The sequence below is a fragment of the Rhyacophila brunnea genome, unplaced genomic scaffold, assembly GCF_057557595.1.
Source record: "Rhyacophila brunnea isolate RB1 unplaced genomic scaffold, BYU_Rbru_1.0 scaffold_5, whole genome shotgun sequence".
NCBI lineage: Eukaryota > Metazoa > Arthropoda > Insecta > Trichoptera > Rhyacophilidae > Rhyacophila > Rhyacophila brunnea.
Window position 1 is genome coordinate 42231584 of NW_028233170.1, and position 27376 is coordinate 42258959.

The 27376-nt window shown below is 31.6% G+C and overlaps 1 protein-coding gene across 1 annotated transcript in view; it reads left to right on the plus strand.

The window, feature by feature from the left end:
* Nucleotides 1-445: 445 nt before the first annotated feature.
* Wnt10 (Wnt oncogene analog 10) overlaps nt 446-27376 on the plus strand; it is a 144296-nt gene continuing 117365 nt past the window's right edge. The window contains exons 1-2 of the mRNA XM_085956200.1: nt 446-504; nt 1287-1510. Coding sequence (XP_085812326.1) covers nt 446-504; nt 1287-1510 — 283 coding nt within the window. The remainder of the gene's footprint in view (nt 505-1286; nt 1511-27376) is intronic.

Consider the following 27376-nt stretch of genomic DNA (forward strand, 5'->3'; position numbering starts at 1 on the left):
CTTTCTATTACCGATTATAATGTTTGCTACAACATAATAATGAAATAATGATTTTCAAAACCTGCATACTAATATTTAAGATCCGGGAAATGATTCTTTTTTTAAAATGAATTAATGGTGGTATTTTTCTGTTATTGGTGATTTAAATATATATATATATATACAATAATTCATTATGCAATTATATGGACAAGTTACGCCATGCAAAATTGTACGGTAATCATCTTTATATCTGAGAAAACTAATATACTTAGTAAAAAGTGTTCATGTGAATTTACCTGTCTGAAAATTAATGAAAGTAATCTACAAAGTTTAATAATATAGTGTTTATGTTGAATATTTTTCATATCAGTTACAATTCAAGAACTTTGTAAATAGAGTGAGTAATGATAATGTTAAGGAAGGGTATTGTGATTTTGGTTGAAATAAAAATGTTGCTTCGAAAATGTTCGGCCGGTTTGTAGTGGCAATAGTTTTCCTGTACGTCCTCACCGCACGGATATGGTAAGTAATATTTTCCTTGACTTTACAACGTATTAGGACAAAATTCAGTGCTACTGTACTGATAATATAGATATCTAGTAACAGAATCGCGAAAAACTGCATTTAAAAATTAAATCTAGTTTCTGTATTATGTCTATATGACTGATTAAATATAAATAAATAAAAAGAATTTCAAGGTAAACTCATTTTGATGTTTAGTAAAAAAATATATATATTTTTTTTAATTTAATGAAATATGCATTTAAACTATGAATTATTATTCAATAATCACTTCTACACATTATAAGTATAGCTCTTTCAAACTAGAATGACGAGTTTAGTAACGTAGAAGCCCGACGCACTGACTGATCACAATTAAATAACATGTTAGGATTTTGGTATAATTTAATAAGTATATGACTGGTTTGAACAGTTTCGAGGCCCCCTTTAAAATGTAATAGCGAATTTATTGCATCATCTGCGTTAAATAAAATTGCCGCAGTTAAACTTCATTAAATTAATAATAATATAATCATTATGAATCATCATCTGCTACCATATGTTGTTTTTTTATATAAACGATTTTTAAAATACTGGTCAACAATAGAGAAAGGCGTTAATGCAGGCCTTCATCCAGAAGTGAAAAATTCCATAGAAAAAAAATCTTTTCATAGAATTGTTCTCCGCACAGGAAACAAGTCTTGTGGCGTATATACATTTTAATTTCATTTAAGGGTTGATTGGTTACTAATCTCACTCGCGATACTTAAATGCTGACAAATTATATCTATATTATCTTACAGGGCATTCGGGATGCATCCAGAAGGCGTGTGCGTGGGGGTGAAAGGGCTGGTGCAAGCACAGCGGAAGCTTTGCACACTGGCTCCAGCTGCCACTTTAGCGGCCTTACAAGGCTTTCAGGATTCCATCCAGGAGTGCCATCATCAACTTCGTTGGCATCGCTGGAACTGTTCAACGCTCTTCCAAAAATCTTCTAATCCACATGTATCTGCGATGCTTCAAAGAGGTGAGGATAGACAAATAAAATGTTTGATCTTGTGATAAAAGTATGATTACATTTTAGTAGATGTCTACGATGAAACTGTCCTTAAATTAATTAGATAATATCAATATACAATTACAGATATCCTTAAGTCTGGCATAACAATACACCATGACGGATTATATGAATATCTATAATAATCTTAAAAGTATGCAATACACGACATATTATACAATTTGCTTAAGGGCGGACGTGCTCAGCGTGGGTCAAAATGGAGCTTTTTTATATTTCCAAAGCATGATCCTGGACATACCTTAAACGTTGTAGATAATCTATTTATCTAATTTTGAAGCCTTATTATCCTTTATATTTATTTTAAACATTTGATGACTGCATAAAGTATTTTTATTACATTAAATAGTATTCTTTTAAACCTCTCGCTCTAATGTTTTAGAATATAGTCATATTCCTGTACATAAATGTGCAGTGGTGTTAAGATTTTTTACATTTATTAATTTTTAAACGCATTTATAAAACAATTAGTTTAATTTATATTGCCATTATTATAGTGAAATATGTACAATAAAAAATTATATTGATAATCTCTGTGATCCCAAATTTGACAAGAATTAGGCATTTTATTATTCAAAAAATGAACAAGATTAACACATTTGAAGATAATTCTAAAGATACTTATTATAAGCTATGTCTTTATCCATTCAATTGTGATAAACATCTTACGAATAATGATGGCTTTATAATAATTATTGACCTAAGAATAGGGTAGTGTTTTTTTGAAATACGCCATTTCTTTTGGCATTCCCCAGTGGTTAAGCTACAACATACGCCGTAGCCATAAATTGGCAAACTATAATTGAAGTAGGGAGTAAAATGATGTTAACGCGCGTGTTTGAACATGTACCTAACCGATTTTTTTTAACGGTACATGTTCAAACACGCGCGTTTGCTATTTGCTTTGTTTTTAATATACCTATGCTCTTTATACATGCAAATTGACAATAATAAATTAAATATTATGGGGGCCGTTACCACAGAAATAAAAATATATTATTTATATAGGTAGTATTTTGTTTATTAGTAATTTTTTATGATATATTTTAACAAACATCACAGTCTGATTGCGAATACAAAAAATATATAAAATTAAAATTCTATTGCTAATTGAAATAATCAGAAACCGATCAAGTATATTATAATAAATTTTAGATTTTCTGGAATTTCGATAAAGCAATAAATATTTTATTTAAAACAGAATCGAAATTTTCTGCTTCATCTTTGTTAGAATAGTTGAAAATCGTGGCTTCAGTGTTGTTTCGGAGAGACGAAGTGCTGCTTGATATCCATTTGGTTTCTCTATTTCGTTATTAATGTTGACGTGGTCGAAAAAATCTTGTAACATGAATAGATACCTACTCAAAAATGCGGACAATAGTTTAATAAGTTTTTTTAAACTTAGAGATGGATGATTTTCATTATTTTAAATGGGCGACAACTACTTTTACCGGCAGAAAACTTTCTGCGGACCAGCGTTTGGAAAACATTGCTCTTGATGAAAATATGTACTGTATAAACAAAAAAATAATATATAACAGACGTGGATATTTTATCAGTTGCCGACCATGGGCGGTTGGACGGAACCACAGTGTCATGGCCCTGGTAGTCCAATGCGAAAGGCACTGGTTTACCATCCGAGGACTCCAGGCTTGATTCCCGATCAGGCCATAATAAACTTTGTGATTTTCTATGTTTCTATGATTATTTCTTGCTACTACTGCACTACTATTATAAACTGTCATTGAATCTCATGGCATATTATGGTGTCAAAATGAACAAACTAATTCTTTTCTTTCTACATTTTCCACATAGCTATTTCAAACTATGAAATAATTATATATTTCAAACTATGAAATAATTATATTCTAAATTCAAAAATATTGTTAAAAAATTGTAAACAAAAGTTTTTCTCGCTAACATTGATAAAATAGGTAATACTTAATACGTACAAGTTAGTTACTTTACCATTTTTGATCCTTTTATTTTTAATCCAGCAAGTCAATATACAAATGCCCAACAAAGGGATAAAAACTTTTGTTGTGTATATTCAAACTCTTAGCAAATTAACAATTTTATTGTAAATATTTTACTAAAACATGTTTTTTCCCAATCCCCTAATTTTTCGTAGAAGCGAACTAAGCCTACTTATTTTGGACGGTGGATTACTCACTCAAAGCTATTGATAATAGTATGCCACCCATTTTTGCAGATAGTATATTTAAGTATCTACATATTAACATTAAAATGTTAGGTGAAGTTACCTGCATGTTTCTCTATTTTATTTTATGGGGAATTATTCCTCACATGCTATGTTATACCTTTAAATATTTCCACTGAAATCATTCATCATATCCATATGTCATCGTTCTAATGATGTGACACTTGAGACTGATTTTTATTGTTGAAATGTGAATGTGATTGATTGATAAATAATTTTGATGACACTATAATAAATTATAATGAAATACATATATATGATAAATCCGTATTTGTACATTATGAACCGTGTCAGAAAAATACTATAATAAATCAGATAGGTTAACTTTACTTTAAGCCATGCCCTATATTTTATAATAATATATTTAGGGATTGCAATACCGGTATTTCAAAATCGGTATCTCAGTATTTTTCGATACTGAAATACCGGTTTTAAAAATCAGACAATATACTTTACATCTTATCGATAAAATAAACATTATACATAAAATGATTACTAAATTTGTAACCTGAATTAATTTTTAATTTTATGACTTCTTATATTCGTTGTAAAATACTGAAATACGAAATCCCTCTTTGATTTTTATTCTTGTAAAAAAGGTGTTAATAATTTTGACATATTTTTTTAAAATGTAAGTTTCAAGATACTTTCTGAATATTGTAAATAAATTCTAGTATTTTTTCAACTAGCTTGTTTTCTTACCCCCTAACTAGCATATTTTGTGAATGACAGTTAGCAACAATGAATGTATGTTTTATTACCATCCACCAATGTAATTATTAATTTAACAACGCGACTTTGACAATAATACACACTTTTGGCTATAAATTACACTTTAAATAAGTTTTCTTGTCTCTTCTTACTGCATTTAAATTTATTTTAAAGTTTTTTTTTAATCAATTTTCACTTTGTTATTATCGATGCTATACCAACCACGAAAACAAAACGTCATCGTATTTTTATAATTTTTAATGATATAATGTCGATGAATGACTATTGGTGCTTTCTTTATTTAACCAGTTGAAAAATAATACGGCAAAATGTTTGACAATCTCTGAGTTTTTATGTGGTTATCAGTTATATTTTTTTCATGTTCATATTAAAAATGGCAAAATACACTCGCATCTCGGTAAACATGGTCATTATGATACTGTCAATCACTGCAGTATTGTAAATGAACGGCAGATACAACCGGAAAACGCGATCGTGTATGTCATGGCTTATGTAACCAAATTAGTATAATATAAACCTAACATTATAAATAGTCAAAAACATTCTATAAAGCTGCTTCGATGTATGCCCAGATCCAAATGAAGTTGGTATACATTTAGCTTACACAAAACTCAAAGGTAATAAATAAGTAGATACTTCATCGCATCTATTAGTCTGTAATGCCATTGTTACAACTAGATGAAGGAAGATGTTTTTGAATTTATTTAACCAGCAAATGCTGTTATATTCAAAAATTCAAAAGAAGATAATAATTTAGTGCTTTCTTTGGACAGAGCTTTCATTGTGAAAAAGCACATTCCTTGATTTTTCATGGACCCAACGGTAGGTGGGTAGTATTGTACATAAGTAATAGGGTTACCCACAGGCATGAGTGCACAAACCCCACAGCGAATGGAGATAAACTTATAAGTATATGTATGTACATAACATACTTAATATAGAATTATTTTGAACATAATTAAAAAAATATATATTGTTATACAATGGAACCTAAAAACTAATTCCAACTAAAATAATAATTAAGTAGGTATGTACGTACTTCAAGCAAATATCATTTAATACTTTTGTATTTCATATTGTCAATTATATATACATATTACAATAATTTACACTACCATACCATTTCTACTTGTCAGTAAGTAGATACCAAAATAATCACTATAAATAGTCCCGTGTGCATAAGCAGGTCAAGCGTTGCATAGGACGGGATATTATAAAGGACGGTGAATGAAGGAACAAACACAAATATTACAACTATCGAGAGCAATGGCAGTTTTCCATGATACAAGTGATGCGTTCGTTTCTTTAGAAAGTATCGACAGTTTAGTTTAAAAAATAATCGAAGCATAATAAATCCTCACATAATAGGTAACTATTGTTTTATTGTAATGGCGATTTATTGCACAGAACGAAAAATTTGCACTGGGGTCTCCAAACATGCCAGCGCTACATACCTCCGACTAGTTGTTGCGCACATCGGACCGGCCGACATGCTCGCCTCAAAAGCCATTTTTTGCATTTAGAAAATTTGCGGCGTCATATTATTGTCAACGTGAAGATCTCTTCACTTAAATTATTGTTGTTTACTGTTCTTTGCTTCCTTTGTCTCACGTGCTCCTCTTTCCCATGGATTGGAGTAAATTTAATTCAGTCAAAGCATATTTCAGTACATTGCGACCTCAGTCTTATATAACTGCTACTGATACATTCCCAGCCATAAAAAAAAATGAAAAAATCCATATCCAAACGTAGTCACGTGATATACCCGATTAAGACCGGGTTTGATGCGGGGCGGTGTGGTTTGGTATGGCTATTAGCTTCAATGTCCATTTTATTATAGGTAAATAGGTAGGTACCTACCTAACAATTTTTCAGACAATTTGAAACATAACCTATATTACCTACATAAACTATATTATGTAATAACTGGGCATTCTTGGTGGAAACCAAATTTAATCATGGTCTAAAATTAAATTAAACAATACGTCGTTAATAAATTGTGTTTACACCTGACACCAACTGTAATCATCTGAGTAATATAATTATTTTAATTGAAATCGGTTTGCCTTTCCATTAGTAAAATTTGAAAACCTCAAATAACGTAGTTCTTGGAATTAATATGCATAACTCACAGATAGATCGATAGCTTACTGAGTAAGAGCACAACCGGAATGTGAATTCGATGTCCGCTTAATCAATTTTTTCCATGATTTTTACTAATAGGATGAATGATGTGTTTTTATACTTAATATTATTTTAATTCAATCATCGACACCAAGGCAACTGAAATACGTTGATCTTGGCTTCATCCAGGAAACGTCTCCACTCTTCTATGACTGCAGTAACTTCATCCACTGCCACCGCATCATAAATGCTTTGTCTCTTAAGGTTTATACACAGTCCAACCGGCAACCACCTTGTATAATTATGTTTTCTATATGAGTGTTTCATAAGCATAGTGAACCAAGTCCATTCTGGTTATTCTTGAGTAAGCTAAGTTCAAACATAATATTTGAGTATTTCTTATTCTGTAAGGGTATGATTTCCCTTGCAACTTAAATGTACTCAAAGTAACATACAATTACAATACAAGTTGCAATCATACCCTTACAGAATTAGAAATACTTAAGATGGTACTTCATTGAAACGGCAAATAATTTTCAACTACAGGTGCGACGAAATTTCGGAATGGCTGGCCATCGGAGAGCGAAAGTCAAGCTGTGAACACGTAATTTTTTTTTGTGATGGCGTTGGGGGAATTAATTCTTAAATCGTGTAAAGATGACTAAAAAACGTTACCCATTTACTTGAAAAAGAAAACATGTCAATGAATATATTATTATTATTAGTAATAGAATAATAAACATAACATTAAATGGACGCATGTTGACTTTTTATGACAAATTATGTTTTGTTCTGCACGCGTCATTTGCACAATCTTCGCGTCGCTTAGTAACGATCGTTTTAGATCGTACCCCAGCAGAAGTATAGCCTTAAATATTATGTTTGAACCCAGCTTACTTAAAAATGACCAGAATGAACTTGGTTCACTATTCTTGTGAAAAACTCATATATTGAAAAGAAGATTCGTAATTATTGGTTAGAGATGTTTTGACGAAGTACAGTAAGATAAATATATCCTTGAATTCTGTGCACGGTATGTACTTAATTATTTTTAAATCTGCCACTTTTCTCAAAATTGTCGCTAATATGTGGCGACGCTAGTTACTAACCGCCCGATTTCAACAACGTTAAGAGGCACGTGAGGCCACTAATTATTTACACATGTTCGAATATGTATTTGATCAAATTAGTTTTTGATCTTTTCATAAATATGTTATTATTGTATTTTTATGTAATTTAAAATTGTACCAAATAATTATCTCGCTTATTTTTATCGCGTTATTGAATAAACATATTAGAGGATAGTTTATTAATCATTTATTGCTTCACTATGAAATAAATAATTATTAATACTCTATCGAAGCGTGATAAATTTACCTTACTTCATGCTCTCTTGGTGGTCTGGTTCAAACACCAAATTAAATATGCCTTGGGTCAGGATCCCTTACAGGTCCGGATTGAGATATAGGCTTTGTGTGCTAGAGGTATGAATTATATTTGCCATTGCAAACCTATGGTACACGTGCCTTTTGTGGCACTCGCCAAAGTTCTGTTGACACGCGGAAGAATTGTATATTAAATAAATTTCATACTTAGTCATAGGTACTAAATAATATTAGTTTGCCTTCGTCACACTTTTAATGCTAGACTCCTTCATTGACGACCGAGCATATGCTATAAGTTTTCACTAGTAAAACTTTGATTTTGAGTTTTAATTCATTTTACTCTTAACATAATGTATTCTTCATTGCGAATTGAGAATTACCATGCCTAAGGCTTTATATAAAATAAAAAAACTCTTTTTTCGTTGGAACTTAAACATATGCACGATTAAATCATTGTTTACGTCTGCATATCTACATTCTCACCAACTATTAAATCATAATATAATCATTTAAATATAAATAATAATATTATTTTTTTTAAAGTACCTATAAGTACCTAACGTCTATTTATTTTCGAATTCCGTGGCGTCCAGTTGCCCCGGTGCCAAATCGTCCTAGACTCTCTTCTACGTCTTGTAAATACAATTAGGTATATCGCACTTTTGTAGTTTTTTCCCAGATTTTATGTTTGTAAACATTTTAAGCGAATAATCTACATGTATATGTACAGACATTACGTTTCAATATAAGTATTTTAACTGGTCAAATAGTCTGATTGCATAATATGTATTGCAAAAACATTTTACAATTGTATTAATTATTTTCATTATTATGTTCTATACTGTATCATCTATATCAGTGTTCCCCAACCTTTTTACACTTGCGGACCGGTCAAAAAAGGGAAAAAAATTCGCGGACCACTAATACTGAAATAAAAATGGTTTTTTACGTAATATTTTTTTAATCTTATATTGTGACAGATGGACATGACTATAACTAATAAATATACATATAACAGTCTGATACAATTAAAATTTAACAAAAACAATGGGTTTTTTTCAACAAACTAATGCGAAACCTGCTGTTGCATCTTTGCTAATAATATATTGGATATTCTTGGCTGCAGTGCTGTCTCTGCATTCACGTCCAGTCTATTCCTTTATTTCGATTTTATTGACGACATGGATGAAAATGTTTTTTCGCATGAATAGGTTGTTGAAAATGACATTAATAAATTTATAGCTTTAAAGCTTAAAGATGGATATTCATCTTCCACTGATATCCAAAACTATGGAAATAATTTAATGTTCCTTGGGCGGCCAGGTACCATTTGATCCACGGACCGGGGGTTAGGGAGCAATGATCTATATCACTTATAGGGGGGGGGGTTAGTAAAATATTGTACATTTGCAATGATCCATCAATATATTATTGTGTATATAATGCTGTTCTTAATTTTAAATTTTCTTTAATATACATTTACTCTTTGTAATACCACCCGTTATAAAAAAGTTTTTGGCACGTTCACGTAAAAAGGTTCGCCACCGTTGAACTAGGTCATATTTTTTTATAATCTTGCGCTGTAGCATAAATCACATTTGCGCATTATGTAGGTATTTAAAACGATGTTCTAGAGAACTAACAATATATTTATGTTTCAAATAAATTTGTGATGAAAAAATTAAACAACGTATTTTTTTAATTTTAGTTTTTGTTAGTATTAGTTTAAAATATATTTTTATTTTGCTGAAGTATGCTCACAGTAATATGTACTGTGGGCCAACAAAATTCTTAATGAGACCCTGATCCCTGGCTCGCGATATAGTTACATCTTATTTTAAAAGCATTGCGAATCGCGAAGAATCGTATCTTATTTAGATAGCTTTGTAATATATGCCCACTTATTATTTATCTAATCTAGTATTTTGAATACAAACAATATATTTTATTTTAGGTACCTTCTCACATCGTGACGAAGCATTTTTAAGTGCAGCATTAAACATAATTAACTATTAAGTATACGTCTTATAATATTCACATTAATATTGTTAACTGTCAATACTGATGAATTATTATCGTTCCCTCCACCGCCTTAGCTTTGACTTTTGAGGATGCTGTGTCTCTTTGTACCAGTAGCGAAAGGTACAGGTAGACTGTTAAGATTCGCCATAAATAGTGCACGTTAAACTTTGTTTGTCATACGTATTTGGTTTTATTGAACTAATAGTACAATTTATAGAAAGTTTTCAATTAAGCCCTGCCTACGCCAAACCATAATAGTTATGGTATACTTTCGGCGATATGACAAAATTGTGTACACTTTTTCATTCATACTCATTTGTTTTCGTAGAATTTAGAATACATTTATTACACCAACCTATATACCACCAAAATATTATTCTATTTATAAAATATCTAAAGTTATGTATCATTTAATTGCATAGTTTTTTGATATTTTATAGATAGACGAGTATTTTTTGACTATTACCTATTATGGCTTGATTTTCGCAGGGCTTAATTGAATTTTAAAAACTATCCAACACCTTCTCTAAATTGTGGTCTTATTTCAATGAAAATAAATGCGAATGACTGACAAAGTTTAGTCTGCACTATTTATGGCGGATCTTAACAGCCTACCTCCACCCTTCGCCACTGCTCTAATCTTTGTACATAGTTCAACAACCGCAGTCTAGGTTTCCCGACCCTTCTTTTTCATTCTGGCCTGTCGAAGAAGAGCCTATTTTGGTGGCTAGTAGTCTTCAATCCTTGACATATGAGCTCCCTAACGTAGTCACCCCAATTTCACAACGCACATACACACTCGTAGTTTGGTATAACGAATTAAATAAAACAACATTTAATAATAGTTTAGTTAGGTAGATACATAGGTATAGGTAAATCATTCTACAGTGGCACCGTGGATACGGAAAAAGCGACTTGCAGTTGTAGTGGTATTGTTTCTTAGCATTAAATCAGGCATTGCAGCAAACAATTCCAATACATACGCGAAACGCCTATGGTGCCACTGTAGAATGATTTACCTATACACTATATAACAACGATCAGTTTGGTACTCCTTTTAAGCTGTTATCCTGATATTTTATTTCATTTTACCTAGTGTAATATAATGCTTACGATAGCCGAGCGGTAACGTATCGGTTTATAATATTGTGGGTCCCGGATTCAAGATGTTTGGCAAATTCACATGTCATTTTTTCAGAGTTTGGCGGAACTCAATACGTTGAGAAAGTGGTTAACATCAATTTCTCATAAAAAAACAAGAAACTTTTAATTCAACTCTCATTCCATTGAGGCTCATAATATGATCCTCTCATGATCGAACTTGGTGATATATGTGGATGTCATGTTGATTCATTTAGATCATGGCAATAAATAGGCCATGGTTAAACAAAATGATGTGTACCCATAGTCGTCGTCCAAGGTTAGGAGCTGAAATTTGGCAGCAATGTAACCCTCAGAATCCCGAATTCAAAACATCCTATGCGACTACACGATTTGCTTTCAATAATGCATATTAATTTCTCAGCCGGCACTTTTTTCTTCTAAAATAGCAACGAGGAAAGTAATTTGACTTCTCAAAGAAATCTTGATATTGAACACAATAAAGAAATCCTCAGGTATCTCGGACCAAAAATTATCATCGATCTGTGGATTTTTATAGGGTAGTCCAGTTCCTTATTTCGATGGTTACGAAGTCTGGTTTAGTATATAAGTGTCTTATATTAACGTTATTTTAACATAAAGTGACAGTTTACAACGATTAATATCAACTTCCAGTACCTACATTAAAAACAGTAGCTGTCATTAATTCTACTCTTGCCCATTTAATTTAGGTAAAAAACAGCAGAAACATTATAAAATTATATATTTTTATAGTATAGTTAACCTTGTAAGCACGACAAGAAATACAGAAAATATATTTACCTAATAAATTATCTAGGTACTTACCCTTAGGTATAAATCAATTGCCACTGACCCTTAAAATGATTGTAACTTGTGAAAACCGTTATTTTTTCATTATCAGTTTATGTACTACTGTGGATTAAATTAACCCTCTTGCCATTGTATGTGCTATTTTAATAATAATAATTGTTTGGCCAATTCCAATTACAACCATTGATTACAGGTAGCACCTATTAATTTTTATTACCATTTTTTGTGGGGTTATTTAAGTATTGAGATTATTGCTTACTTAGAATTTGTGTGACCCGCGTATTTATGACAGTTAATTTAGAGATAATATTTATTGTCATTTTATTTATATTCTTATTTAAAAAAAAAAAAACTTTTAGTTCAATATTACTAGCCTATCAAATTTTGTACCTGAATAAATTAATCTTATTCTATATCATTAATATTAATTATTAAGCACTAAATTCTGATCAAACATACATAATACAAGGTACATTATGTACCTACTTACCTATGGAATTAATGTAGATACATAGGAGCTGGGTTAGATTTTTCTCTCTTGACAAAAATAATCCCTATCAAACTATGGACTCGGGGTAGAGCAATCATAAGGTGCCACCATTTTCCACCGCCAACATCAGATTCCGCACCTTTTTCCATCTCAACTATAAATGGCATCAATCGTTCTTGTAGCGTCGTTACAGAGCGAGGGATAGTCGGTGATTACAGCGAATTGAATATTTAAATTTTTCGTAAAAATATTTTTTATAAAAATTGTCAATAAATAAATATTATATAGGTATCACATAGGTACCTTATGATGTTTCTGAAACTTTCGTATATAATAATTATAATATCAACTTCACTAAGATGTATAATGATGTAAATGATACCTAATAATAAAATTGTCTCAAGAATATAATATTGTATTATGTATGTACCTATACAGTAACTCGTCATTTGGCCCAGTTGCAGAGTATGCTTCATTGCGACTATCATAATATAATTTGTACCTATTTAGGTATATTAAACTTTTTCGCACTATAGCCCTATTTTAGACCATATATTTTATAAGAATCCGGTTGTTATAATTATAGTACCTACTTAGTTACATACATAACGTAGTACCACTTAAAAGTAGGTATGTAAATCACACTTATGAGTAAACACTATTTAAAGAACATTAGTATGTATTCATATACCAATAAGCAGACATTTGATTACCTTCTTAAAAACCCATCAAATTACACATGATTGCTGAAAACCGTCTTATAAATGCACAAAACCATATGAGTTCAGAGCATTTAAAATTATTCACACCATACCCGTTCTTCATCAAACGTATCATGGACCCCTGTCTTTTGATGTGAAACATCAGTAATTTTTGTATAAAAAATATATAATTGGGTAGATCTCAGGAACAGTTACCCAAGCCACGTACTGTAGTATGTTCTAGCAGAATATAAAAAGACTTATAACTAAGTTTGCCCATGGGAGAGAGGACCACGAAGAATAAACTCAGTTCTTTTTTAATGGTTTAGAGTCTCCTTTCTGCCCTCATTGTCTTCCAACGTGCCTCTATCGTCTTATTTTCTTCCAGCGCCAACAAGTGACATGCATGTCACGACTCGAATTCATCATTGGCACTACAACCTAATGTGGGTCTTGGCCGCCTCCAGGAAACGTCTCCACTCCCTTCTTTCTGCCGCAAGCTTCCTCCACCACCTTAGTCTTAGGGATGCTGTGTCTCTTCCTATACAGTCCAGCCACCGCAGTCTAGATCCCCCAACCCTCCTTTTCTCTTCTGGTCTGTTGAAGAGAAGCCTCTTTGGTGGTTGGGTGTCTTCCATCCTTGAGACATGGCCTGCCCAACAAAGTCGCCCCACTTTCACGTGTGAGACTACAGTGAGATCTTCATACAACGCATATAATTCATGGTTGTACTTTCTTCGCCACGTGCCATCCTCCTCACATACAGCTCCGAAGACTCTTCTTAATATATTTATTTCAAAGATATCCAGCTTCCTCTCATCGGCTCGAATTATTTAATCAAAAATTCAAATACATTTACAGTTACAAATGAAATTTTTATTCCCAATACATCATTTTAATTCTGGATAAATGAATGTCTACCAGTAGCGAAGGGTGGAGGTAGGCTGTAAAGATCCACCATGAATAGTGCATACTAAACTTTTATCAGTCATACGTACATATTTATTTTATTGAACTAAGACTACAATTTACAGATGGTGTTGGCTAGTTTAATATAGTAAATCAATTAAATCCTGCCTAAAGCAAAACATATTACTTTTGGTATATTTTAGGCGATACGACAAAATTTTGCATACTTTTTCATTCATAGGTACGTATTTGTTTTCGTTGGATTAAGAAAACATAATATTACATATTATTATTGTTGGCTTATTTTTTTAAATTCATCAAGCCCTGCCTAAACCAAACTATAATAGATAAAAAACATTATTTTATCTATAAAATATATAAATTTGTGTATGATTTAATTGCTTAATTTTAGATATTTCATATATAGACAAGTATATTTTGACTACTGTCTATGATGAGTTGGTTTTCGCAGGGTTCAATTGAATTTTAAAAACTAACCAGCGCATCTGTAAATTGTAGTCTTATTTAAATGAAAACAAATACGTATGACTGACAGTTTAGTGTGCACTATTTATGGCGGATCCTAACAGTCTACCTCCACCCTTCGCCACTGATGTCTACTGAATATATTTGTATATCTACCGAATTTCTTGTGGCATAATTGATTAATATGACGTATACGTTCTTGATTGTTGCACTAGAGTGGTCAGAAAATTAATGAAAGCTCACACATGAAATAAATCTAATTTACAAGTCATCTATCCAAAAAAAGAACAAACCTGCCGAGTGTTGAATGGAAAAAACTCTCAAGCATTTTATTTTGGTTACTTTTAAAGCTAATGTTCCCAAGAGGTATACACATCGTAAAACTCGAATTTGAAAAGGGGTGTTAAGTGGGTGTGTTTCTAGGCTCAATATAGACATCGATACCTGGGTGTTTGTAAAAAATGAGTGTGGAAAAGGGCGGAAATTTAGCAAATGTTCAATTACACTAAAGTTGTTCGTCATATTATTATTGTGGGGCAATAAACATTACAGGTAATGAAATTGCCGCTGGGAACTCGAAACGTTGGTGGGCCGAACAATATTTAAGTGCAACGCGGCCAGTGGCGTCCCAACTCACCTGAATTATTTTCACAAAAAATACAAATTAAACTGTACCTACTATTGAAATGAACCGCCTATTGAAATTAGAGTAGCTACTTCTTAATACCTACTTTAAATATATATCTGTAGTTACATAACTTATTATTAATTGCCTATAATAATATTGTTTATTGAATCATTGGTAAGTATATGTAATACATTCATAAAATGTGACTCAAAGCATTATATTTTGTGCCTTACAATAATACATTTCCTTACTTTTACGACGTAACTAACATTGTCTCCAAGATTGCGTCTAAAGTGTCAAAGGAGTGACTTCCCCAAACCTTAGTTGTCAATTTTGTCGTGTACTAAAGTCTTCACGATTTTATCATAGGCAAGCTTCGGTAAGAAGGAGACGTTTTCGCTCGCTGTAAGACTACTAGCCTACTAAACTACTTTAAAACTAATAAATGTATAAAACAAGACATGCGAAACAAACTATTTTATACGGTATTTATATATTTTTAATAAATCGTATATTTTTTTTAAAACATAAGTAGGCATTTAAAATATATATTGTTTAATAGGTAGTCGTCAATAGTATATCTATCAATATAGTATAGTAATGTCAATAGTATATCTAAAGTAATCTAATCTATCTTACGAGCTCAGACGATAATGAAGTACTCGTCATTCGAACTTATACCTATTAATTAGTCGATATCAAACCTTTAAATTAAGCAGTTCAAAATATACCTCTCAATTAAATAGTCGTTCCACGCATAATGTGTGTATCCTTATATGACATATAACATATAACTATTAATATTATCTAATTAATATATACATACTCAAACAACCATTATAAATATTTCTGTCTATCAATCAATTATGTACAGGTACACCAGGGAAATGAATTACCTAACGGATGTGCAGTAACAAACAATAGATCTTGAGTGTGGAAGAATATGGGATAAACTTAAACACGTGTTAAGAATACGCTTGTTTTTCGTTTTGACAACTACTCTCAGTTTATGCACTGACGCTTATTGAATATTGGTGTATTTGAAAGTTGCAATACACACTATTGCACGTCTATAATGTGTGGTTCATTTTCGTAGGACACTCGCATATTCAAAACCCTGTATCAAAATATAGTGTATTATAACCATCGGAATTCTATTTATTCTGTGGTAATTCTTTAAATGGATAAACAACTGCGATAGCTATAAAATTATATTTCAATCATATTATTCGCGTAATTACGATATAACTATAAATAAACTAATTACATACCATTGTTCAATTTATAAACATTATCTAATAGTATTATATACAAAAATAAAAAAAAATCCTAATACATATATGTATTATACAAAAAATATAAAAGAATAATAATAATTCATAATATATAAACTAAAAAATAAGTAGATAATACAACCATAGATAGATATATATACATAATAGATATATTAATAGGTTGTATAATATATATATATATATTCATTAGATATAGTCATTTAACTGTCATTTACTTTTGTCTGTAAGAAATAAAAAGGCTTTTTATTTTATTTATTTATATAAAATAATTTGTACGATTCAAGCAAAAAAATTGATTTCATCTATAATAGTAACGCATGTAATTTTGCTGGCGCCTAAAAAATACTTTCACGCCTTGGCATGGCGCCAATTCTCAATACGCCACTGTCAAACAACCACTGTTTCTTTGTTTACTACAATCGTATTAAAATTTAGTTGGCAGGTAAATAAATAGTTTAAAAGCTGCGCCTAGATTAAAAGGCAAGGACAAAGCCGTTTATAGCAAGTGCAGTATAATTTTATTACACTAAATAGTCAATGGAGAGATTTGTTTTTACGGCTTAACTTTCAGAAGTGCTTAAAGCACGGTAATGGAGATTCTACCTGTAATAGTGATAGAATACTAATAGCTTTAGCAGGTTTAAAAAATATTAGTATTAAAATGACAAAATTACTTCCATCTTTCATAGTAAAATATTATTATTATCACAACTGATCACCTTGAAAATTTCAAAACCGTATCCTGTACCTACTGAAGAAAACTCATCATAATAATAAATGACGAAAATCTTTAACTACTTCTTCGTAAAAAGATACGTAAATAGAGTAAAAAATTAAAATTCTGAAAAATATATAGGAATTTGAAGAAGTAATAAATTGTTATGAATATTCGAATATTCTGAAAATTTTCATTACGTAATTTTTATTAGGTTAAAGTCCAATTTTGAAGAATGTTTCATTGGATTATTATAATATACCTACTACTTACTCATCGGCACGGTTCGAACTTTATACCAGCACTATTGAAGTAAAAATTTATGGATTCCTACATTTTATTTAAATATTTTTTTTTTAGCCTAAAGTGCATAAGGAAGATATTTTTTCAACGACTAAGCTGTCTTTTTGTAAAGGCAATATCAACCTAAATAAACTGAAATAAATGAAAATATAATTAATATTAAATTCTATTATATTTTCATTTATTTTAAAATGGAATTCTACCAAGTAAATGCTAACTCAATTAATAAAATATACTGTTTCAATCACACTGCCTATGCCCTATTCCGTCATTGTTCAGTGCTCACTTTTAATTAAAAATATAAATACCTCTTGTTCTTCCTAAGATTGTGTCCTAGGGAAAGATTTTTTAAACTTTCTCATAATTTATTTGTACCTAGTCGCAGAACGTATTCGACATTTTTTTTAAGTTAAGAGATATGTAAATTTAATACGTAACGCTTGTAAAGATTTAAATAATTTTATACACCTACCGCAGAATCTTAACACCTCAACACCTGGATAAGATCACATAATATATTTAATTAAGTTTAAACATTATTTCCAAATGTTGGGACAAATAACACTACTCTACCATTTTCATTTAGCAGTGTTTTCCAAAGCTTTTACAATGTATTTATTTTCAACAAAGAATAATTATATAAAATTATTATCTTAGACATTGGATATAATTGGCTATTGATGGCTAAGAATATTGGCTATTTTTTTTCAATTACAAGGATGTAATACAACATTTTTAATAATCCAAACCAGTCTATGATTTATTTTATTAATCTCATTTTTGTTCTTGTTCTTTTTGTTACAACCCTGTGTGATTCTTGGTCTCCTCCAGCATCTACCTCTATCCATATCTGTCCAAAGCCTAAGGTCTTTAAATAAAACTCAACACTATTCCTCCAACTTGTACGTCGATCAGTTCTTCGTTTGCCTTACGGCTTACCGAATGTCAGTTTTTTCATCATGTTTAATTTAAATTACAATGACGATAAAAATCATAGCTGTAATAATACCATATGTACAGTGTTAAAATCTTCTGCCAGCGAGTGAAAAACGTGTATTGGAGTCTTATTAGATCATAAAAAATTTAATGTATTTTTAATAAATATGTTTCAGATACTTACTTTTCAATCATATTATGTATTTTCAATCAAGAATTCTACGTTTATAAATCTTGTATTTATTTAGATTTGAATAGCAAATAACTAAATTGATAATTATTACATAAAGCAGTTCCTACAACTTTTTACAATTACTATTGAAGGTAATACACTGTATAAGTTTACCAAATCTAAAAATATATTAAAATATACAGATACACTATAGTATACCTCTAGCTAGATGTAATGAATATCTAGCTAACTATATTTTCATGAATAAGCTGTCTGATTAAAGGCTGACTGAGAAGTTTTGACGAGATCGTGAACACTCAGGATTGTGTGAATTGTTTCGCAAGGAAATTTAAAAAAGACATTATTATCTCGGAAGGATTTTCAGGACGAATCAAAAATAGAAGAAGGCGTTCTTATTTTTCAGTATGCCTACATAATATTTATAGATAGTATAACTACATTAAATTCGGTCCGATGCTGGTGTTCAGCAATCTTCAGTTTTGAAGGTTGGGCGGGCCTAGAAAAAACACTCTGTCCCTCCCACCCGCATTATAATGTATCTTAATACAATAATGACACTGATAGAATTGTTAATTGGTGGTTGAAAATTCATCTGTTTCCGAAATTACCCGAATACCATGATAAATGTGTGATTATAATATTGACGATTTTAAAAACGTATTTTATGACAATAATTTATAGATTCTTGTTGGTTTACAGGAAGCCAGCGACAAAAAAAATTTGAAAATAGACGATATATTAGATTATTTGTTAGGTTAGGTTAGGTTTTCATTCATAAATTCATGAATTTTGTCAAAATCGGCTATTAAAATTGGCGTGATTTCCGCCTAGCTTCCTGTAAACCGACTTGTACCAATTTATATTGTATAATCTTCATAATTTAAATGAATAATCGAATATTTATTTTAGTTAGGTACTGACTTTAGTGACTGAGTTTAGTGATTTTCGATATATTTAGCAACTCATGGAATGTGCCTTAAAAATTCAGCGCTTAGTAATTTGTCAATATGGCCTGTCAGCAAAATATCTGAATATAAAGAAAACCCAACGGAAGCTAGGAAAAATTGTTACAATAGTAATAATGACATCGCTTCTGTAATCATTAAGGTAATATTGAACAATATAAGTAATAAATAAAAGCAGTGGCCATTGTTAACATTGAAAGGTACCCACCACGACTGAATGGTGATGAAAAGTCGTAATATATCTATTTCCTTTTCCTGGCGCAGCAGACGAGAGCAGAAGGTGAGGAGTCTACAGCAGGCAGCAGCTGTTGACGTGTAAATTTACGACACCCAACAGTCCCAATAATTCCACGTCCAACTAATCTTTTATGTTTCAATTTCACGCTCTTCGCTGTGGGTCCCTCGCACCTCGAATAGATATTATGCTCGAGGATTCTTGTCTTGAGAATTTGTTTAGAAAAAAAAAAACACAACAATCGCCCCGATGCAGTGGGCATTGTGATCCTCGCTCGAACACTGGGCACATAACCCTCACAAAGAGCAAGTAGGTTGTCTTTCTTGTCGGCCCGTTGTCATGAATATCGTTCACCTATTGAGGGGATATTTGTGCTTTTGGATGAATGGAAATGAGAAATTGACAAAGGTATAAGCTGTCATTAAGCTATGTGTTATGCGTTAATGATCGTAATGAATACATTCGATTCGATAATCCTCATTTTTTTGCATTAACGCATGGATTGATACTGCTGATTACTGCAGAATTTTGAAGATTGAAAATCCAAGAATAATTTGTCTACCGTGAAATAGGTTTATCTTTAGCTCTTCAGGATCATTTAAACAAAAATAGTAGGTATCCTTACAAAATACTGATAATCTACTTGTACTGTACACAAAAACAATGTTAAACGTTAGTAATAATATCATTTTTAAAGTTCAGGATGACTAATAACGTAGAATTAATTGATTTTTAAAAATATTGTTTTAATGCGAATCATAAATTGAATGCTGTATTTTTCTATAATCTAAGGCTGTATTACAAGTGACTATTATGTTTTAGTCAAAATAGTGAAAAAATTTTATCTAAAATATATTATTTTATAGTAAGTCTTCAAAAAACTACAAAAAATTACCTTACATTTGTGTATTTTGGTAATATGAATATTTTTGTAACTTATGTCACTCTTTTTTTAAATATTACATATTTTAACGTTTTCGAAATACAGAATTCAATTAATTTCACTATTATTTGAATAGTCTGATGATCATAGTATTTTTTTCTTATTGGTGATTATAATTATTTACTACCACAACGACAATTATTTACATTTAAGTACAGTTTCTAATTATCGTATCATGCACCTTATCAATTAATAAGCTATTTTTCATTCAATAAAGAAAACATTAGATTTAGAATTTAAAATCATACTTGGTCGAAATCTGGTGGACGCAGGTTAGTAGATCGGTAGGTACATTTTTTTCTCATATGTATGTTCATGAGATGTTCCAAATTATTTTATTATTAATGAGTGGAATAATTAATTTTTAAAACAATAAATAAATACTTAGCTACCTACGGAATAACAGAAAATTAATATCATTCAATTATATTACATTTCTTGTAGCGTTGTGTGCATGAAAATATTGACTCGAAATTAATTATTTATCGTTTAAAAGTATAATGTAATCTTGAACATAATTGTATCTGACTTTTGTTCCTACATTTATTATTCTTTAAATCCACTTTTTATTAAATCGTGGTAAGCATAAATTTTCCTGGTAAAAAACATTACTTTGTATTATATTGATGTCATCCAAAGCACTCTTACGGGCAAACTCAAACCGGTCGCTGAATTTACCCTTCGCTGACAACTATACATTCGTCCTACTTATACTAATATAATCAATTTTAAACGTACCTACCTACTTTTCAATTTTCAGTACAACTGCAACAATGAAGAAATTCTGTTTTATATTTACTTATATAACAATTTATTTATCTCCTGTATTTTCAATCGAGGTCACATCAAAAAGTTTAAAGAAAAAACTTTTGTACAACCCGTAGATGAATATTCCTTAATTTGGGTATAAAATATTGTGCTTTATTTAACTTAATTATACTTAGGTGTATTCATTTAGTAAAGAAATGATAATAAACTCTAATCTTGACGGTTATATTATATTATTTACCATATATATATAGAAGAATAGCGATGGCGAAGACTCCATACTACGCAATTATTTAAAGCCTACCTTGTTAAGAAAAACTTGAACTTGAAAAAAGAATCACTTGATTATTTCATATTCTATTAAAATAATTTAATTTACCAACAACAGATTTCTTATATGTATAGGAATGTATTATACACATTGTAAACAATCTGAAAAGATTTAAAAATATATATTTACCACAGCGCGCTAACTTTCTTGGCGTAAATAAAGGTTGGATTATGTGTGAATCAATTGTGATTTTTTTTCGTATGAACTTTACGTCACGTAACCTCAGTCACTCTATCGAATTGTATGAAATATGGTAGGCTCCTATCGCAGAAAACCTTCGTGCAAAATATTGTTGTCATGACTGGATTTTGTCAAAAATAATTAATATTAATTTTAAAAAAATATTTCTATGCCGTTAAATCGCATATTAATATAGATTGTTTTTAAAACTAAAAATAAATTTTATCTAATGATTTTTGATGTAGGTATATAAATATTTTGAAAAATACGTAAGTACCTAATTTAAACTCATCCCCCAATGTTATGTCTTCAGTGAATTTTTGAAGTTTCATTGAATTAGTGTGTCGTTATTCGTATGTACCATTATGTACGTGATGAACATAATGTATGTTACTTAATTATATTACTACTAATGAACGTATGTTCATTAGTAGTAATATTGTATCATCTTCCTATGTCTCGTAACTATACCTGACAAGTGTCAGTATGTCTCCACAGCCTACCTCTTTTCAAAAGTCACCCTTCGCCACTGAGAGCCTCAAGATGTCGACTACTTCTACCCGATCTCTATAGAATAGTCAGAATAGTGCAAAAGTTCCTTAAAATAAAATAAAAATACAAACTCTTTCAAATAATCCCAGTCGATTGGAAAATCTGTTATATTTTCTCTGGGATTGCGGTAAGTAGATAAAGTCAACGTTTATTTTAATTGTCTATGTCCACTTTGGAAATAATACAGATCTGTCATTCTCTATAAGGCTGACCAACTTGAAGCGAATTAATACATTTTTAAGATTGCATAAGAAAATCATTTCATACGGTTGCTGTCAGAAAATCGAATTCCAATGTTTAAAAAAAGAAATCCATACATGTTATTCTTTTCTTCTGGGGCATTCAATAACTGAATTTATTCTTGCGATAAACTCTTCATTGGTATGAGAGTAAATGAGAAAAATATAGAGCGAAATATGGTAGCAATCAGAAGGCTGACAAATTTACAATTCATTCGTCTTTTGCAATTTATCGATTCTGACCAATTTGATCGATGGCCGTTCGATCGGAATACGTCTGGCGTAAAAAACGACCGCACCCGACCACCTCATATCGAATTCCCTGCCATGCGTTGCTTACAAATGTTTTGATTATCTCGCAAATAAGGCATCTTGGAATTAAAGTAGTCCGCGGTGGCTGGCGATGACGAAAACGAGAATCCATTCGGTCTTGGCTCCGCGTCGGGAATGCGGTATCGATGACAGCTCTTAAATTCCTATTTACACGCCATCTTTTTTGCGCGGGAAAGAGGGCGCCAGCGTGCAACCGATCGAATCGAATGCCATTTTTATCGAACAAATAAATGCAGACGTGAATGCACACGGCCAGTAACGCACTCAGAAGGATGGGCACACAAAGCGTTAAATTGCTTGCGTATCCCCTCCCTCATATATTTACGAATTACAATAAAAGAGGTGGAAGGTGAAAATGATTTTTCGACCATTGTTTATATAAATACACATATCTACATGTACCTATCCTTAGGTGAATGGTGACAACTAAAAGCCTTCATTGTAGGTGTTCCATTGGAGTTTTATATTTATTAATTATGAATGATAGTGGCCAAAATTGTATGGTACCATGCAAACTTAATTCAACAAATTAATAATAAATAGCTACAACAGCTACTTCTTGCCACCATTAATTAGGTCTACAATCCGGTGTGACTCTTGGTGGCACATGATAATATTATCTTGCCATGCTTGCCTGTGATGCATTTCTGCAGTTTTAAATGATCTTTAATTAATTGATTTTTTTTACTAAAAAGCTGAAATAAATTCGATTGAAGTATCACGTATGAATTTTCTAGACCCAGTATTCGATCCCGAGATCCACGACTTCATAAGCTAACATTTTACCGCACGACTATAATAGGCATCTCAATTTCGGAGGTCCACTATGCTTTCTTCCCTCCAAATTAAATCGTTGTTCATAACTTAGCCTCGGCATTTACTCCCAGCAACGTGTCCCATCCAGTGACGTTCCGTAGGGATAAGCAGTTTGAGCATCGCTTGGGGTCGGCAGTTACTCCAAGGGCGGCAAATCGAGGAAAATCATTTGGAATATATAGAAATAGCTACCTAAACTTAGTAATAACGAAAATATCTTTCCAATAAAAAATTAGCTCATTGGTTTTGTCGGGTTTGCGATATCTAGTTTACTTACGTTGCCCTTCGGCGTCCTTGGTAACCAGAAACGACACGTGCAGATTTGCGAATAATTAATCTGATATTTTGTCAGTAAAGTATACATACAACACATTTTTTAGATATTGGACTTGTATAAACAAATGAGGCGGCATTTTGGCGCTGCCTAGGGGCAGCATTTTATCTAGGGACGTCACTGGTCCCAAACATCACAAATCACAAGCGTACTACCTTATTAAAATGTGCTATTCTTAACTTTGCAACAGGTGGTAAAGCTCTAAAATTCAAAAAAAGAGATAAATTCTTAATCTTCATATATTGTCGTTAGACGTATCATCCTGAAAAATATCATCCGTAAAAGAGTTGGCAGTATATTCCAGTTGGTATCTCATTAAAAAATTAGTAAATTATTATTATTATTATTATTATTATTAGAAAATAAGTAAATTAGTAAATTAGTAAATCAGCAAATTAGTTGGTATCTCATTAACTTTTACACTCCAAAATTGGAGCATAATATATGTATAATACGGCTCGTATATCGATATATAATTAATCGTACGGGTTTCAGGGATGTAGAAGCCCGACAAACTGACTGATTTTGAGGCTTTCCAAGATCAAAACAATAAATCAAATCATTTAACTTAAAATAATTATTATTGAGAATGACAGTTATGATGACACATCATAATATTAGTGGGTTATGTATACAAGTACATACTTGTTTGTTTGAGTGGTTATGTTATGGATCCATTTGGTGTTATTTCATATGCTTTGATTAATATGTTATACTTAGTCAATTTGTGAGAAATATATAGATAGAAGATTTGAAGATTTTGGTGCTTCTAATTTAATATATATTTTATGACTGGCTTGAACTGTGTCTCGGACCTCTTTTAAATCTTTTGATAAATTGACTGCGTCATCTACGTCGACGAAAATAGCCGCATCAACCTAAATGCAGATTTATATAATTAAATACAATTTTAAATAACATTACGTTATGTATGTAAAAATATAATTACATATCACCCTCTTAAGCAGAGCATTTGGACCTACGAATCGCCAGTTTGAATTTTTAAGTCTCATGGTTGTTAGAGAAAACTATTTATGTCAACGGTGAAATTTGAAACAGCGACTCATGGTTTCAAAGGTAGACACAGCTATCTACTAAATAAGGTCTTCTTGTTTTGTAAACGTATATAATTTATTGCTATTTATATTAAAATTTCAGAAAATGTACTCACTGCCTCAATATAGCACCCCTTCTTCTCAAGTACTGACGAGCAGTGCACCGCGATACCCTTAATGCGACACTGCGCATACGTATCTACCATTTTTTTCCATTTACCAACGATTAAACGTCATATTTAACCGCCTCATTCTTGTTATGACAGCTTTTATGGTTTTATAGTAATCGACATGTTATGTTAAGCATGATGTATCGGCGTTACAGCAAAAAAATCGTCATGAAAATGATACCAAATTAAGAGATTACCTTGACGTGTGGTAAACAGAAATAACACGCCATTATTGAAGGCTTTTAGTCAGACACGTATGAAATTATTTTTGAAAATAGAATGAAAAGTATTATCGAAGAATGCCAACATAAGCGCGAATCAAATTGAGGTGCATGTCGCCTACTGTCGCTGTTGCGGCGACAAATTTAGTCTATGGTTTCGTCATTTGCAGAATATTTTGAACGATCACCATCTCTGTCAATTCACTGAAGAATGACACTGATGCAGAGTACCAAACCAACTATAATGTATTACATAGTAATTTGAATTATTATTAATTATTCATCCTTATTTCAATTCATTTGAACAATTTCTACGTGTGCGTACGTTAAAATTACTTGCTACATGTCATCCATAGATAATGTTTTAAGCAGAACCCAACCTGCAGACCATAGATAATAGACAACATTCTTATAGAAAATACATTGTGCCAACCGCCAAAAACCAAAAAAAAACGTGATTTTGACATGACAATCGAAAAGTGTAGGCATGTAGAAGATGATAAAAACAATCATTGAGTCATGCAGGTGTCGATGCAGTGCGGTTCGACGTGAGATGACCTCATTATTGTTCTGGTGATTTCGGCAGATTTTGCCAACTGACAAGGTTAGTTTAAATGTTCAAAATGTGCAGCGTAATGGGAGCATCAGTCTGATAACATTTTAAACATCAAGAAAAACAATTTTACAAACATTTTTCCCGTAGCGGCAGTTTACTGTGACGTCACGAGATGGTCAGCGACATGCACCATAATATAATTCGCGCTTCACTCGGATATGTACTGGATTTTTCTTCTTCTCTGGCACTACAGCACGGGATGGACCTCGTCCACCTCACACTAGTCAAAAAGCTCGCAAATCTTTCTGTAAGTCATTAAGTCATTAAAGGTACCAAAGTTGTAGTGTTCCCAGATTCCATTTCCCTTTTGGACCAGTAATCTTGAAGCGCTTTGTCAGTACTTGTCAATTACTAACCCATCGAGGAGGTTTTGGTAAATGTGATGATCTCAAGCTCATCAAAGAGCTTGCAGAGCTCATGCGTGTGGCTATTTCACCAGATGCCACTCCTATAAATGCGGACAAAGATTTTTCACAATTTTCTACGCTAAAACCGGTTCAGTTTCGGGAATCACTGATACTAGTTTATAGATAGATAGAACGTTTATATATAATACAGGTCTCAATAATGTTTGAAATAGATAAATTTTCGTTTTTTTTTTTTTGTTAATCTTCATGTTGTAAGGTGCATTTAGAGACCATTATAACATCTAAAATGAATTACTATTTACACTATAGTCATAAGTAAGTGGAAAAAATTACCAAAATCACATACAAAAAAGTTTTCACAGCCTAGTGCTCATGAATAAAATTATCTCACATTTAAGTAATCAATCAGACATGCAAGACACATTTTGATCATTGACCCTCAGCCTAAATCACTCCACAGCTGAATGAAAACCTCTCTAAAGCTCAAATTTTATTGGCAGATTCTCGGGTCAACCGTCTGGCCCGAGAGTCTGCCACGATCGCACCCGTTCGTAAAAAGCCACTTTTCAGTCGTTCTCTAGCGTCTCGACCGAATTGGAAAAATTCCTATTTTTCGGCAC